Raw genomic sequence first — 16,747 nt, 5'->3', positions numbered from 1 at the left:
CCGTCGGGTTTCGGATCCGATTGACCCCAGTGAATTTAAATCCGATCCGCTTACAGTTTGGTGGCGTCGCACCTTAGTCAAGATCCGGTATTCCCGACCCGATAGTGAACTAGTTCGTTATATACATTACAGCACTCCCGTTATAGACGCGTCATCACGTGTTGTCTCTCTCCTCGTGGCGTTCGTTTCTCGGCTCCACCCTTCTTAAGCGCCCTCCCTCGCCAGCCTCTGTGCTTCGACGGATCTCCGCTGAACTCCTAGATCAGGTTTGAACCAAGTTCTCGTCTCCCATTTACTTTCTTGTTCCCGATCTTTATCGTTTGATTTGTTATTTTCGACGCGCTTTGCAACGATCTGAGTTTTCGATGTTGATGGATCTCGAGTTTCTCGCTTGAATCTGTTATCCCCCATCGTTCTCAATGTTCGTTCTCTATCTTGTTTTGGATCCAGTTTCATTTAGATCTCGTCTTTGATCGCTTCGTTGATCTCTCTTGGGTATAGAATGAATATATGTAGGAAAAAGGTGTGATTACATATTAACTTTCGACACTTAGATAGATCTGCTATAATTATAGATTTTTGTATGTAAATGAAGGAATTCAAAGTGTTGATAGGTCCTAAATAAGTGAAAATTTGCGTGCTTTCATTTTTTTGTTCTGACTCTGGTGATCTTCTTGCTAATTTGGTCTGTGAGATTGGTCGCCGGTTGTCTTACAATGAAGAAAATTTAGTTTATCCATTTATGATTTTATGAACTTTTTCTAATGTATATATTTTTGTCGGAGACTGTGTTCTGGGGTATAAAATGTTTTCTTTAAATGATAATCTAACTGCTTGATTCTTTTGTCAGATTTCCTGCAGTATATTTTACCAATATTTTCCTCCAGTGCAGTTGGGTTGATAGTTGCTTGGGGCGTCATATTCGTTCAAAATGGTATGAAATTGTAGTAATGTTGTTTTTCGTTCTTTACCTATACAATCTACTGGCATAAGTTGGCTTTTATGCTCATCTGTCTTGTACATGCTAACACAGTTTCGAGAAGCATTTAGTATATCAGGCTATGGACCAAGGTAAACAATACCGAATAATACTGCCCGGTATGGACGGTACATACCGGTTCGAAGGTATACCGGTACGCGGACCGTCTATTATCGGACGAAACGAATAATAATATTAAAATTTTATATATATATATATATATATATATATATATATATATATATATATATATATATATATTAGAAAAAGGCTTGGCGACGTCACCGAGGCGATGCAACGTCGCCTTTTTCGGCGACGTCGCCGAGGTGATGCGACGTTGGCTTTTAAATAAATAAAAAATATATATATAAATATATATATAATCTTATATATATATATATTATATTATATATATACCGAGCGGTATATCGTTCCGTACCGAACCGAGCGATCGTTGAAACTCCGGTACGGTACGAAATTTCAGACCTTGCTATGGACTATGTTGTGTTTGCAAGCTGATCACTACTTAAACCATTTTCTGTTTAAACATGATAAATCAATTCCTTCGGCTGCTTTAATAAATATGATTGCCTTTTAAATCAACCAAACTTGACTAAGGTTTGATGCAATTTATCTATTTTTTACGTCTTGGATTGAACAGTCCAATTACTACCAAGTTAACCTACCCAATAAAATTTTCTCACTATTTTTAATTCTTCACCAGTTACAGAGATTATGTGTTTTCTGGATGGAAGGACCAGAGCATTTATAATATTGGCTTATAGAATAATTTTCTGAAATAATGATTATGAGTTGAATGTTGATCTTTCATCCTGATTGAACTTTTGGTCGTTCGTGTTACTGACCTTAGAGGATATGCCAGGATGTTGCGATAAATACTTAGTTTAATTGCTTTTCATCAACCCAATTGTTTCTGTGGCTCATCTAATGAGGACTCTAACATAAGGACTATCTCTGGATATTTTGTTTCTTTAGAAAATTTGATTTTATGCAATATATTATGCATCGCTAAATTAACACAAATGACATGGCATAGACAATTAGTTGACTTATATGGCTTGAAATTCTCGGTGACTGGACGATGAGCACTTTGATGTGCATTTCAGTAATGTTTTTTCGAAGAACTAGTTGTCTGTTGCATTATTTTATACACTGTCTTTAAGTATTAACTGTTTATACTGTTGGGAAGGCATTTTATTATACAGCTGAGTTCTCCGATCCTAGTTGAGCTGCAAAAAGAAAAATACAGTGAGATGACCTTAAAATTCCCATAGGAGAGTAACCATCTGTTAGTAGCTAACTTAAGAGCAAACTCTTCCATATTGCTCATATTTTGTTGAGGGTTGGTAATCTAATTTTTTTTTAGCACATCTATTTTGTTGATGGAGGAATATAATTTGTAACCCTATAAATATTGAAAATTATAAACTTTCCTGTTACGAAGTTAAATTGTATAGAATATTCCTTAAAACTGTTTAGACACTGGCATTTCATCCATGTTTTCTTTCACTGCTTTGTTTCCATTATTGTTATCATTTTTAATTTACTTGTTCTTTATATTTTGGTAGTACAGTACTATATGATGTCAAGGGATTATATGCGAACTCTGAAAATGATAAAGCAATTATTTAAAAATGGGAGTGATTTGGAGAATTACTTGAGCTAAATAAATAACCCAAGATTCTTGTTGTAGCTATAATGGGTCAATATAAAAATTTTCCTGTTCTTGCTTTGGATTCTTTTTTGTGCTTGGGGTTGTAATGAAATTCAGGAGTGCAGATCCTCTGTATATAATGATGCTGTTTTAAGCTTCAATAGTTCATTTAGTTTAAGTCAGATAGGAGGTAGCCAAACGACTCTGCCCTCCTAAGCATCTTTTCGTATGTTGGATCAGGTTGTTCTTGCTGCTTCTATCATAACCAAGTCTGGAAAAGGTGAGTTGGTTTCATATTAGTTTGGTACTTTCAATTTCTACATCACACTATGACAAATGATCTTTACTGTTGGTTCTTCATCGCAGTTAAACTACTTAAGAAAATATAGTTGTTTGACTTTGCTTTGCCCTCATATACACAAATTTTAGTATTTATTATTGACTGCTGAAGATTTGTTATCCAACACATTCGTATAAACTACTTCAAGAAAATATAGTTGTTTGACTTTGCTTTGCCCTCATATACTCAAATTTTAGTATTTATTATTGACTGCTGAAGATTTGTTATCCAACACATTGGCATTGTGATATTAATAATCTAAATCAGCTGCCATGATTTTCAATAATTTCAAATAGCTTGGACCTTTGATTTGGAGCTTAATTATGTTTCCCTGATTTTGTTGCTTTTCAAATTGAACTTAATTTTCCTAAATCAAAGCTCCATGTTTCTTTAGTTACATTTGCAAACCCAAATTGATTAAGTGTTTGTTTCTTTTTATTATATTTTGATCAATTGAAACATTGGACTTAGTGTCCAAGCTTTACTCTCACTACATAGTTCCTTGCAGGCTGCATATCTAACTTCTACCTTGATTGAGGTTACGTCTATTGTTAATAGTATTCTGACAGATCTATTGGTTGCCATCAAAGTTCTTTTATTTTTGTCCAATCAGCTCAAATGAAAACAAACAGATGTTTTTTTTTTCTAAATTTTATTCCATAATAACTTTTGAAATATACCTGAAATTGTTATTTAGGTCATTTGTCTATTATTTCTTTTATTTTATACATTTTGGACTCAAATTTATATCCTTCTTTTTTTGAAATACCAGTTTTATGCATATCATAGGGCATTCTAGTGATCTAGTCGCCTAGAGTCTTGCTTCATTTTGTCTTCATCCTAATAATAATTGAATGTGTTTCTTCTAATTTACTTAGCTTATTTTTACTTGTTTGTCTTCGTATAAAAGTCAGAAATTATGTATAATTTGGGAATCAAAACCATGATTTCATTAGGACTCTTTTGTTGCTACTTTCACTTACTGTATCCTCGGATTCTTTCAGTTCTAGTTTATGTACTCCTCAAGAAACTAAAAATATTGTTGAGAATGATTTTCATGGTTTAAACTTTAAGGTGCTTTGTAGTAGTATCTACAAAAACAGGAAACAACCTTGCTTCTTATAGCAGTAACATCATGTATCTTGACCTTTTCTGGATCCTGTATTGGCAGGACCGTGATTGGTTGGATCACAATATTTATTGATAAAAGATTTGCTATAATACTTTATCTTTTTCTTCAGATTCTATTATAATCCAGATTTACTCAATAAAACATAATTCCATGGTAGAGCATATTATCTAATTATTACTATTCCTTTTTATTTAAACTGTAGTGTTGGTTTCAAGGCAGTTTGTGGACATGTCTCGAATAAGGATAGAAGGATTACTAGCTGCCTTCCCAAAGTTAGTGGGAACCGGAAAGCAACATACTTTTGTTGAGACTGAAAATGTGCGCTATGTGTACCAACCAATAGAAGCACTATATCTGCTACTCGTTACAAATAAACAGAGTAACATTCTTGAAGATCTGGACACATTGAGACTCCTATCCAAACTTGTATCCTTTTTACATTCTATGGCAAATTGTTTTTTAATTTAGTTAATTGTTGACATCATATCCGTTACTTTTTCTTGAGCTACAGTAGATTTGCTTCCTTGGATATAAATATATTTTCTTAATTTCCTGGTACTTCATATGCAGAGTTATCTTGCTTTGTAGATTTTTCTAATTGTACTTCTTAACCTTAGATTAGGGGCAAATATTTCTGCATTAATTGGAGATTTCATTAACCTAACTTTGTTGTGTTTTTGAACTTCTTTTCATGATTAAAAGCTTTCTAAATTTGTTTCCTTAAATAGTACATAGGTGCCTGAATATTCACCCTCATTAGATGAAGAGGGAATAGGTAAGATGGCTTTTGAGTTGATTTTTGCTTTCGATGAAGCCATCTCATTGGGGCACAAAGAAAATTTGAATGTTGCACAAGTTAAACAGTATTGTGAGATGGAGAGTCATGAAGAAAGATTACATAAGTTGGTCCTGCAAAGCAAAATCAATGAGACTAAGGATGTCATGAAGCGAAAAGCTAGTGAGATTGACAAAAGCAAGGTATGCATACACCTTTGCTCCCTTTTCTTAAATAGCTAATTTTCTGCAAAAGAGAACATCTCTTTTCTTGTTACATGTGAAGAAATTGTTCTTCATAAGTTTGATGATATAAAAGGTATCGTGTTTCCAATACTTCTCATTCCTTTATGTTATTTCATTGGCTGAAGTCATGCTTAGTTGAGTTACTCTAACTGATATTTTGTTCTGACCGAGGTTCGCAATACCGTATCGTACCGGTATTTCGACCTGGGCTTGGTACCGGTATGGTACGGTGTACTGAGCGGTACACCCAGGTGTACCGAGCACTGTAGCACTGCTACAGTGCGGACCGGTACCGGGCGGTTCGCGTACCGCTGGCCTGTCGGACCGGTATGTACCGCCCGTACCGGGCGGTACGATTCGGTATGGCAGACACTGGTTCTGACATCATAATCTATGTTGGTTATTCTAAAGTTACACATACTATATTGTGTGCATTAGTGAATATCCATGAGATTATGCTTGCCTTTATAGCATGGTATGCAGTACCGAATGGTACCGCCCGGTACGGGCAGTACGTATCGGTTTAACGACATACCGGTATGCGGACCGCCCGGTACCGCTACAGTACTACAGTGCTATACTGTAGCAGTGCTACAGTACTATAGTGTTCGATACGCCCTAGCATACCGCTCGGTATACCGGTATCGTAGCGTACCGAGCCAACTTCGAAACACCGGTACGGTACGATATTACATACCTTACTTTATAGGTTGTTTTATGATGATGAATTTTTTTTTAGCTGACAGATTTGCATTAGTCATTAACGTTAGAGTTTAGGCTTCACAATCTAAAATAACTAAGAACTCCAATTCGTGCACTATAGACAAGTTCAGAATTTTAGTAGACATGGTATGAAGAACTAATGTTGTAAACATCAGCAACTTGAGCGATTCATTTTTGAGCTCGATTATGTGCAAGTTGATTTGACTACACTTTATATTAAATGTCAGTAATGTCACTTGCTGTGTCACATTCAAGGAATGGCCATATCATGTTGTCACACTTGTGCCATACCACGTTGGCAACTTGTGTAACTTCATTTGTAGCATGTGCTTCATGACAATAAAAAAATCTTCTGTCAAATCTTCTATTCTTTTTCAAATATCTTTTTATATATCAATTACAAAATATTTCTTAAGTTCAATGCCGAAGTTTTGTAGTTTATGGTTGTTGGACATTTTGTCACCGTCATGCTCTCTTCTATTTTATGATGTGGTACACTAATGCCCGGAGAACATTTACCACACCAACCATAATAATAAAGTAAATAAGCATCTACCACATCATAGAATAGAAGAAATAAATAATTTGTTATTACTTGTTGAAAAGGAACGGGTGATCAGTTAATATCAACCAAAAGAACTTATGTCACGCTTATAAAATTTGTTTCAACATTGAACATAATAAAAACACAAATAACAATTGGTAATTCAGGAGAATCTCCTATTGGTGTTAAAATCTCACTAGAAAGTTGTGCTTACTAAGTTTCATCATCTCCTTTCTTTAGTCATTATCACAATATGCATATATTTTAACATATAATATCACAGAATTGCTCAATTTATATGTGGATTTTCTTCATATGATCCCCTGATATCAAATTCATGCAACAAAATTTAGACTATTATGTTCAAGTTCAAGTGAAACTCCTGTACTGATTCACCAATTGACATAACATTAGTTATGGTTTGCAAAATTGGAACTGGAATTGGGATCAACCAATGATGATACAATGATGGGAGGGATTGGGATTGATAAAAATTCAAAAAGATAGAAATTATAAAACATGGGAAAAAGGAAATAGTGAAATTTTTTAGAACATAGATATATTAAGTAATTAAAAATGTATATGACTATGTAAGATGAATAGTATATGAAGTTATAAATATTATATTTATATATTTTAAGTTATAGATTATAATTTATTATATTCATAAGTTATGCATTTAGCTTGGTGATTGTAATACAATTTGCAGATATTTTTTAAGTTAATAATATAGCTTATGCATAGAATAATAATAAGTTATAGTCATAAATTTGTGGATTTAGATATAACATACCTATGTGGCTCATGCATGATCTATGTGTGAGGACTTAAGGCAGGGCTGACTAGTGATTGTGGTGTGTGTTGTGAACTTGAAAGAGGTGGTACAGAGTCAATAGCTAAGCGGCTGGTGACCAGTGAACTTCCAATGAAGGCTGGAGAGCAGTGGATGGTTGCTTATGGATGGTGGAGTGTGAAGCTAGTCCTTTGCTTCCACTCCCCTCTGGCCTTCCCCTCCTTTTGGTCCCCCTTCCTCATTTTCTTCTGGTGTTTCCCCTTCTCTCTTTCCCACTTTCTTTCCCATCCTTAAATATCTCATTCAAAATATGATGCAGCTGCAACCCTAAAGCCTGAATCAGCTGATTCTGGACTTTTCTCAAAATTGATCGATGTCTGACTGATTCTGGCAGATTTCTGATCTAGAAATTGAGATTTTGTGGGTTGGAAAGACCGATCCTGGTCTAGAAGATCTGGCCAATTTTGAAAATTATGTCATAAGTTATTTTGGGAATGAGAACTGCAAAAAACAGTTTTTTGGTACGTAATTTTGAAGCCAGTAGTTACTAATATGAGTCATATTATACTAATCTCCCATCTACTTTTTAATGAGTACATAACATCAGAATGAGGGAACTGTAGGTTTAATCAGAAACTGTCTCTAATGATATTAGATACCATTTCTATGTAACAATATCTTTTATAGAATGCAGCCTTTCTAGATTCTTAAACATTTTTATCTTTTGTAAATGACTAAAACCCATAGTTATCAAAAACGAACCGGGAAGTGACCTAGTCACTTGGGTCATTGGTTGAACTAGTGGGTCAACTGGCTGGACCACATGTTTAATTAAAAAATAGTTTAAAAAATATTTAATAATTTAAAATTATATATAGTATGTATGTCGACGATGGTGGGGTATGTCGACGACACAGAAAAAAACCTAAAAAACCTTCGAAAATTCTTGAAAAAATAGAAAAAGCTTGGATTAGGGTTTTAAATTTGGAACCAAATGTAAGTTTAGTATAATTTCATCAAAAATATTCTAAACTAGGAAGGAATAACAACGTATCTTTTTCGAGCTTTAAGGAGTAGCGTTGGGGCATGGTCCGAGCCGTCCTTCCATTGATATTAAATTATCTACAAAGATATGGCTTGAATTGTTGGATTACGAGTTAAAAATTAAAATTCAAATAAATCAAGTAATAAATGGATTGATCGATGGATATACCTGGTTCTACTACTAAAAAGAATGACGGGACTCCATAAGTGGTTGATTGGGGTCCTTAATCCTATAGATTTGTATATCAATATGGTATGTTTGTCGGATCCAATCTTGGAATTGCTTCCACGACATGGTATATTAATACACCATATGTCAGTAGTGCATCAATCTGGTGATGGTTGTAGTTTGATCATCATGAGCCACATGTGTCCAAGGTGGCTCTTGAGGCAAGTATGACTATGCCATGCATTAGTGCGGAGGGTGGAGATTGCTGGAACTTCTTCTTTTGGCACTGACTTATCATATCATGATTATGGCAAGTATGAACTATTTTTCATAAGATCGATTAGCCTCGAAAAAGAATGACCAACTATCACCGTATTGTTGTTGGTCATAAAATCTTTTATAATATGATGGTTGGGAATACGATGAGCTCTACTTTATGCCCACTCTCAATCCACAAATCACGTTTTGCTTGAGTTTAAGAGAGTGAAAATGTGAGAATGAGAGAGATATGAGTGAGAATGAGTTTGGGAGAGTTGAAGAGTTTGAGAGAGTGAAAGAGGTTGAACGAGGGGGGAGGAAAAGGTTTAAAAACCCATTGAACTGGTTCTAGCGGTCAAATTAACCATCGAAAATAAGTAAATCTTAGCCCTTTATGGGTATCGGTCGAAATCTGACTATTACTGATCGGTACAAGTCAGTAGCAATTGAGTTTTGATCGTGCCGTCCGATACAAACCTCGTATCACCTGATACGAGGTACCTAATACATAATCGCCCGATACAGGGTGCTCCACGTGCCGGTCACCTGTCGGACCAGTATGTATTGCTTGTACCATACCATATCAGGCGATACCCTGATATCAACCAACATTATAAATGTAAACATTGGGGGTAATTACATTAAATCTGATTGGTCTTAGTTTATTTCTCACGTCGACCTTAATTTTATAGTTGACATAAATTGCTTCCAAAACAAATAATAAAAGTTGAGAGTATTTAAGAAATATTTCATTTTATTACAAAACTGGATCAGTTTTTATATAACCCTGTTGGTTCACACTAGTTATCCAAAAGCTGGCCGGGTCAATCGGTTCATTCCAATTTTTCAACACATCTGATCCAATAATTGAATCAAATCAGTTAATTGTCCGGTTCCCCATTTTTCAAGTCCTACCACCTGGTTCAGTCCGGTTCTAATAACTATGCTAAAAACACTTATCCATCAGAAACCTTATTTGCAAATATGTGAATGATGTTATGACATTTTTGTGGGGCAAAATTTTCAGGTGCTGAGCTATTTGTTTGTGAAAGTTGATTTTTATCCACTGGTTGGTCCTTAATCATTTATGAAAAATAGCCAATTGTATTGACCCAATCTTTGAGAATGTTCTTTAATCAGTTCTCATGCAATAAAACTTTGACAACAACGATATTTCATATTTGCAATTTTCATTTCTGTATATTTTGTTAGCTTGGTTTGACTAAGGTCAACGTGAAATTATTACAATCATCACATCTCAGATTTGTATTTCTCTTGACAGATTGAAAAGAACAAAGGCGATAAAGGAGGATTTATGGCTTTGTCTGGCCCTCGAAGAATTGAGAGTAGCTTCAGTGATATGAGTATTTCGAATACTGGAAGTGGCTTTGGCAGTGGTTCTGGAATTGGATTAAGCACTGACATAGAATCCTTAACTAGCAAGCCCAAAGGTATGTTGTTATTGGTGTGTTCTCTCATATGAGCATCTTTACCAAGGTTTACAATAATTTGTATTGCTTAATTTTTTAGTGCATAGCTGATGAATATAATTATTTTATTTTTTTATGAATTTTCCTAATTTTCTTGTGTGATTATCTCTCTACTGCTTTTTACGGTTAAATGCTGAAATAATAGTTTTTTACCTTAATTCATTTTTCATGTTTCTTTCACAGAATTTAAACTTTGCTTGTTTACCCAGTGCCCTTCATAAACCCTGTAGTGACTGGGGAGTTACCAGGCTTCCTTATGTCAAAAATAATAATCAATATTTCACAATTGTAAGCACTTGACTATTGACATCAATCAGCAGTTGCTATCAGCCTTACCAGATTTAGTTAAACTGGCAATTTTAATAAGGCATCTATAGTCGTTGTCATGCATAAAGTGTTAGTTAAAAACATGTGTGTGATTTCAATTTTTAATGTTTTAATGGTTTCTTTTTTCTACTAAATACTCTGCTCCCTCAGGTCGTCCATCTGCATCTGCTACTGCTCCCCCCAAAGGCCTTGGTATGAAGTTAGGCAAAACACAAAGGACAAACCAGTTTTTGGAATCATTAAAAGCTGAAGGGGAAGTAATTCTTGAGGATGTGCAGCCAATTGCTGCACAATCGAAGCCATCTCTTCCACCAACTGATCCCATCACATTGACCATTGAAGAGAGATTGAATGTTGTAATTAGGAGAGATGGTGGTCTTAATAACTTTGATATCCAAGGAACTCTTTCCCTTCAAATTCTTAACCAAGAAGATGGATTTGTCCAGTTTCAGGTTCTCTTGCTCATTCACATCCATTTGCAAATGTCATATTGCTTGTGCTGCAACTATATTATTTATTTTTCTCTTCTTAAAAATATTGCTGCTTGAATTGTTGTTTGATAGTGCCTTGCATGGTGAATATGTAGGAATCACTACGTGCACTTTGTTATTGTTATGTTCTGCTTTAGACTGACTACAAATTTTCCATGGACCAGTGACATGGTGATTTAATATGCTATCTTTAAAATGATGATAAAAATTATGGAAGCTAAAGTTAAGTATGTTGCTATCATGTACATTCTGCTACTTTAGGAGAAAACTTACAGAAAGTTAATACCCTGTGATTCTGGGTATTGCATGTAAGAAATATTTCCTTTATGATGTCTTGGAAGATCTACATGTGAAACTCAATTAAATATATGATCAATTTTCTATTCATAGATATCTAATTCATGAGTTATTCTTTGAAACTGTATCTTGTTTCCAGATTGAAAACCAAGATGTTCATGGCCTCAGCTTCAAAACCCATCCTAACATCAACAAAGAGTTGTTCAATAGCAAGCACATTATAGGCTTGAAAGATCCTAACAGGCCATTCCCTACTGGTCAAAATGATGTTGGCCTTATGAAGTGGAGAATTCAGGGCATGGATGAAGCCTCTTTGCCGCTAACTGGTGGGTAATATGTGCTTCTTTAGATCTTTGTCGATAAAGAAGTTCTTCTAATCATTTCTCATTTATCTGTAGTCAACTGCTGGCCCTCTGTTTCCAGCGGTGAAACTTTTGTGAACATAGAGTATGAAGCATCAGAGATGTTTGACTTAAAGAATGTTGTCATCTCCATACCTCTCCCTGCGCTAAGGGAGCCACCAAATGTAAGCCAGATAGATGGAGAATGGAAGTAAGTTTACTTCAACTATATTTTTTATTTAGACTTCATTTAGATCCAGTTTCATATCATGTTCACTTAGAGATTCCTATCCACACAAGGAATTGCTTCTAGTAAAGCCAATAATTAGACCTGATTCTAAGTTGGCAAATCCCTTTATTTTTAGCATTATTATTACTCATTAGTCATTTCACTGATTTGTTTTGAATTTGGTACCAAAGAAGTTCCTTTTCACATGTATTTCAGATCATTTCTATATCCCATTGCTTAGTGAAATTTATACAATTTATGCACCAAATTGCATGTAGTAAAATTCTTGTTCTTGGCCCTTGAGCTGCAGCTTATTGTCACTGTCAATGATCCAATTTAATGACTTCTTTTCTCAACTTTTAGAGTTCATTTTACTTTTTTTTGTTGTTGTGTTGAAGATTAAATTTCATGGGTTATTAGAATATCTCTTCTATCTTATAATGTCTCACAGTCAAGCTTTTGGTATGTTCCAATCACATGCATGCACATGCACACATATGATCAGGAAACTTTCCTTGTTGATCCAGCCTATGTTCAAAAAATTCAGAGATCAGAACTTATTTACTTGATATTCAGATTAATCAGGGTGCTTTTAGCCCAGTCTTTTGTAGGTTTTTTCTGATAACTTCAGAAAGAGTCAAACAAGCGAGCAAATAAGGCATGCTCACTGAATTTGGCCCACACGTAATTTATATATTTGGTCTCTGACATCGGTAGATGTAGACACAAAAGAAGTGATGTGTCAACTTGAATAACATATTGAAGAAATTCATATGACATTCAGAAGTAAACATGTTTTGTAGGTTAAAGTGGGCATCAGACTCATTTTTCAGATGGTCTCATGACAAAAATATTTTATGGAAGCCATTAAGATCTTGCTGCACCCTTAGAAACTAAAATTCATGAAACTATTTTTTTTCCAGCTGTATTGAAAAAGAAAACTAAATTATTGTACAATATATTATTCTGTGATACATATACAATATGAGAAGGAAGAAAACATACATATTGTAAAAGTGTAAGGGATACATGGACATGCAAAATATTGTGCTTTTTTCCTAACATTTTTAAATGCAAACTAGAAAAAAAAAGTGTCTAGCACAAGTATTTCCTCTGCCATGGGACAGTATGGGTCCTATGCCAACCGGCACATGTCAGTTGCAATGGAAAAGACAAGTACACCCTTGTTATGGATTTAGTGGTACACATCAACACAGTGCAAGCCATCCATGCACAAAAATTCTAAATGCTGACCTATTCAAAACCATATAGGCTTCAGTCGGTAACTATATTTTATGTTTTTTGAGTGGATTGATTTAGTAATTTGAACCAAATTCTGATATTGCTACGAGTTCTAGAACGTCCTTGTGTAGTATGTACTTAGCACAGTCAAGACTATAGCATGATCCATGGCAATGTATACCTGGTGTATACCTGGTATGTATTATCATGACCAAGGTTTGTAATTTCGTACCGTATCGGAGTTTCGAACTTTGCTCGATATGGTACGGTACAGGCATACTGAGCAGTACCCTAGGGTACACCACTCGATATATATATATATATATATATATATATATATATATATATATATATATATATATATATATAAAAGGAGGCGTACGTTGCCTCCTTTTTCTTCTCCTCGTCGCGTCAAATGAGGAGAAGACGCGGTCTTCTTCTCATCTGCGATGGCGTTCGACCAAGAAATCGAAGACCGCAGACGTCTCCAGCCTTCGTCACATTCTTGCGGTCTTCTCCGCATCTACAACGTTCGATGAAGATGTCGAAGGCCGCAAACGTCTCCAGCCTTCGGTGAAGAACGCAGCGAAGGCCGCAGGCGTCTCCGGCCTTCAACGAAGAATGCGGCAAAGAAGAAGCCAAGCCGACCTCTCCATTACCTCCTGGATCGGGATTGTCAAGGGAGGGCGGTGCCAGATCAGGAAGCGTCGAGGTTCTCCCTCCTCTCCCTCGACGCTTCTTCTTCCCTCACCGCGGCCAAGTTGATACCGTCCAGTAGTGAGCGATCTGCGTACTGGTCTGCTAGCGGACCAGTACGTACCGCCCGGTACGGGCGGTATCATTTGAAATTAAAATCCTTGATCATGACCCTATCAACATGCACTATCAAAAGTATAATGCATATTAGACTTAGAGTACAGTGGATCTAATGTAGTTCCACAATTTTGTAACACCTGCTTGAATAATGTAGAAAAAAAAACCATTATGAAACTATCTATTTGATAAGGAACTTCTGTTTTCAAGGCAAACTTGTCTGATTTTAGAATTGTGCCTTCTTCTTCATGTTATTATCTTTTAATTGGCAGTTTAAGATACTTTTCATTCTTAAAGATTGTTTAATTGCTTTTTAAACCATCTACAGGTATGACTCAAGAAATTCCACATTAGAGTGGTCCATTCTTCTTATTGATCATTCCAATCGCAGGTACAACAAGCATGCCTCATGCAATTAAATCTATTGCACATTTGAAATTCCAATCATTTGCTTATACTAATATTTTTTTCCTTTCTAATTTTATATCTTGTCAGTGGATCAATGGAGTTTGTTGTGCCTCCAGCTGATTCGTCATTATTTTTCCCTATTGCTATTAGCTTTACTGCTGCAAGCACATATAGCGATGTTAAGGTGAGTAACTATTAATTTAAGGCAGTCAGCTACATTTTAAGGTTTTGTTGCAAACTCTGTAAAGAGTTTATTTTTGACCTGGTCATGAGGCAAACGATTTCTTTTGTGGAGAGATGTAAAGTTTCTTAGGACAATTTAGTCTTATTCCTTGTTATGTAGATTGTTAACCAGTTTAAAGGTCCTTTAAGATCCTAGTTAATTTATTTTTTTATAGTTAAGTCTGAAACAGAGCCAAATCTAATAGCATTAATTTACTTGTCATATATATACATATATTAATTATTAAGTGCATATATATCCATGGATTGAATGGATTTTATGACTGAGCAATTGTCTCTGCTAGCTCACTGTTCCCATAGGATATATTGATGTTATCGGGGTGAAAACGGGGATTTAATTTTTGTTAGCATGCCTTGTATTTCATAGCATGTCCACACATTTTAGCTGACACTAGCCATCATGAAAATAGCACCTTTCCTACTTGCTTTCTGTGACCAACACCAATTTCATGGGTGGCTGCAGATATGAGGGGATCAGAGTAGGATTGGAAGTTAATAAAGCTATCCTTATGTATTCATTCCCATAATGAGTAAAGGAAGCTGATAGTAGATGGATATTTTTGGCAAGTTCGAATATCTTTTTAAAAGGATGTTTGGCATATAACCTTGGCATGCCCTGTTCCTTTTTCTGATATTGTGTCAACTTAGTATGTGCTTGCCAACATTTATCAACACATACTGAAACTCCACCAGGGAAATTCCATTTGCTCTCGGTTCCATGTGAACAAGTAAAGCTAAATGGGATTAAGTATAACTCATGATCTTTTAAAGCTTTCTCCACAACTGTGTATCATAGACCACTAAGTGTAATATCCTCTCATCTGGACCACTCTTAGTAATGTAATTAATGGGTGGGCCCCTTTTTAGCTAGCATCTACTTACCTATCCTAACACAGTACTCATGAATCCTTTTATAGTATTGGACTTTGCCTTTATTCTCTCTAATGAATTTTATTGTAGTCTTACAGACCTATGGTATGCACTATTTGGACATCTTAATCAATTGCTTCATATTTGAGTTTATTTTCCTGGAACTATCGATCTCTGTATATTGATTATGTATATATTTTTGAGATCTTATTACAATCTGTTGGACACAAAACACAAATCTGTTGCATCTAGTTGAAGAATAACTTAGTAATGTACTTTTGATCATTATGGCAGAGAACTCTATATTGCTTTTCATCTAATCCAAATTAATCATGGACTATTTTCTTATGGATTTCTGGAATTGATTGTAAGAATCTATGGTTTTCCTTTGGCATCAGCTTCCTAATCTGTTCTTGAAGATGACTTTTGAACATGCCTGCTTTTTGGTTATAGTTCACAAGCTTAAGCTTTGCAAATTTGCCACAGGTTGTAAATCTCATGCCACTCAGAGGTAATGCTCCTCCAAAGTACTCGCAGAGGATTCAGCTGATCACCGACACATACCAAGTGATTTAAATAATGATGGAAATGGTGGCCATCATGAGAAGCTCATTTTGCTAGATTCAATATCTCATCACAGAGGGACATTTTAATTTTGTTATTCATAAATTTTTGCTATACAACTGCTGCTGCAACTAGACTAAACTCAGTTTGAATTTTGTTTTCTCCATTGTTCCTTTTAATTGATGGATCATGCGGAAATGTTTTATTCTTCACTCTTGAGCAATTCTTGCATTTTCCTTTGTATATATATAAATGTTTCATGGAATCATAAATTTTCTTTTCTGCTGCATTTACTTCGTCTCCTATACCATTACCACCGGAATGAAAAGGGTAAGATACCATTAATGCATCTGATCTTTCGGGAAGAACGAGAAATTATAAGTATTTAGATTCAGCTCTTTGTAATCGATCTGGAAAAGTTTGGGAAAGTTGGCAACAATGTCTGTTGGTGTTTGTTAACGTTAGATTTGGCTGTTTCCCCACTGTGCAAATCTGGAATTGCCTTCGTTATAATAGTGGTGTTGGATTTTGTAGGAGTTTTGTCGAATTGACGTTGAGATGGTTGAGCAGTTGGTAGTTTGAGATGCTGCATTAAGTTCTTAGAAGCTAACTTGTTTAACTGATAAATGCTGATAGATTATATCGAGTTTTTTGCCGACAGAAAGATACTGCTAGCGGTTTGCTTATCTTTTCCTGGTTGGAGATTCTTTTGGAAATTACTTCAAGAAAATTTTCCGCCTTTGATCGCGTTAGCA

At 35.2% G+C, this 16,747-nt stretch overlaps 1 protein-coding gene across 2 annotated transcripts; it reads left to right on the top strand.

The window, feature by feature from the left end:
- The first annotated feature begins 158 nt into the window (after positions 1-158).
- LOC103979320 (coatomer subunit delta-2) lies at positions 159-16,204 on the top strand. Of its 2 annotated transcripts, XM_009395418.3 has the most exons (12): positions 159-266; positions 851-934; positions 2,895-2,934; positions 4,329-4,552; positions 4,862-5,104; positions 9,960-10,128; positions 10,645-10,946; positions 11,422-11,608; positions 11,681-11,834; positions 14,236-14,298; positions 14,403-14,499; positions 15,915-16,204. In XM_009395418.3, exons 2-12 carry the CDS (start codon positions 932-934, stop codon positions 16,002-16,004), a joined length of 1,572 nt encoding a protein of 523 aa, XP_009393693.1. In that variant the 5' UTR covers positions 159-266; positions 851-931; the 3' UTR covers positions 16,005-16,204. The 2 variants fall into 2 exon arrangements, with proteins under 2 accessions (XP_009393693.1, XP_064989938.1); XM_065133866.1 differs by lacking the exon at positions 4,862-5,104.
- Positions 16,205-16,747: the final 543 nt, after the last annotated feature.

Source organism: Musa acuminata, chromosome BXJ1-3 (genome assembly GCF_036884655.1).
Source record: "Musa acuminata AAA Group cultivar baxijiao chromosome BXJ1-3, Cavendish_Baxijiao_AAA, whole genome shotgun sequence".
NCBI classification, from domain to species: Eukaryota; Viridiplantae; Streptophyta; class Magnoliopsida; order Zingiberales; family Musaceae; genus Musa; species Musa acuminata.
Note: the sequence above shows the minus strand (reverse complement) of the source record. Positions and strands in the feature narration are given on the sequence as shown.

Bases quoted from the DNA above. Each gene is read 5' to 3' on its own strand.
- LOC103979320 (XM_009395418.3), top strand. The intron at 14,299-14,402 runs GTACAACAAGCA...ATATCTTGTCAG, and splicing joins ATTGATCATTCCAATCGCAG to TGGATCAATGGAGTTTGTTG. The intron at 14,500-15,914 runs GTGAGTAACTAT...AATTTGCCACAG, and splicing joins GCACATATAGCGATGTTAAG to GTTGTAAATCTCATGCCACT.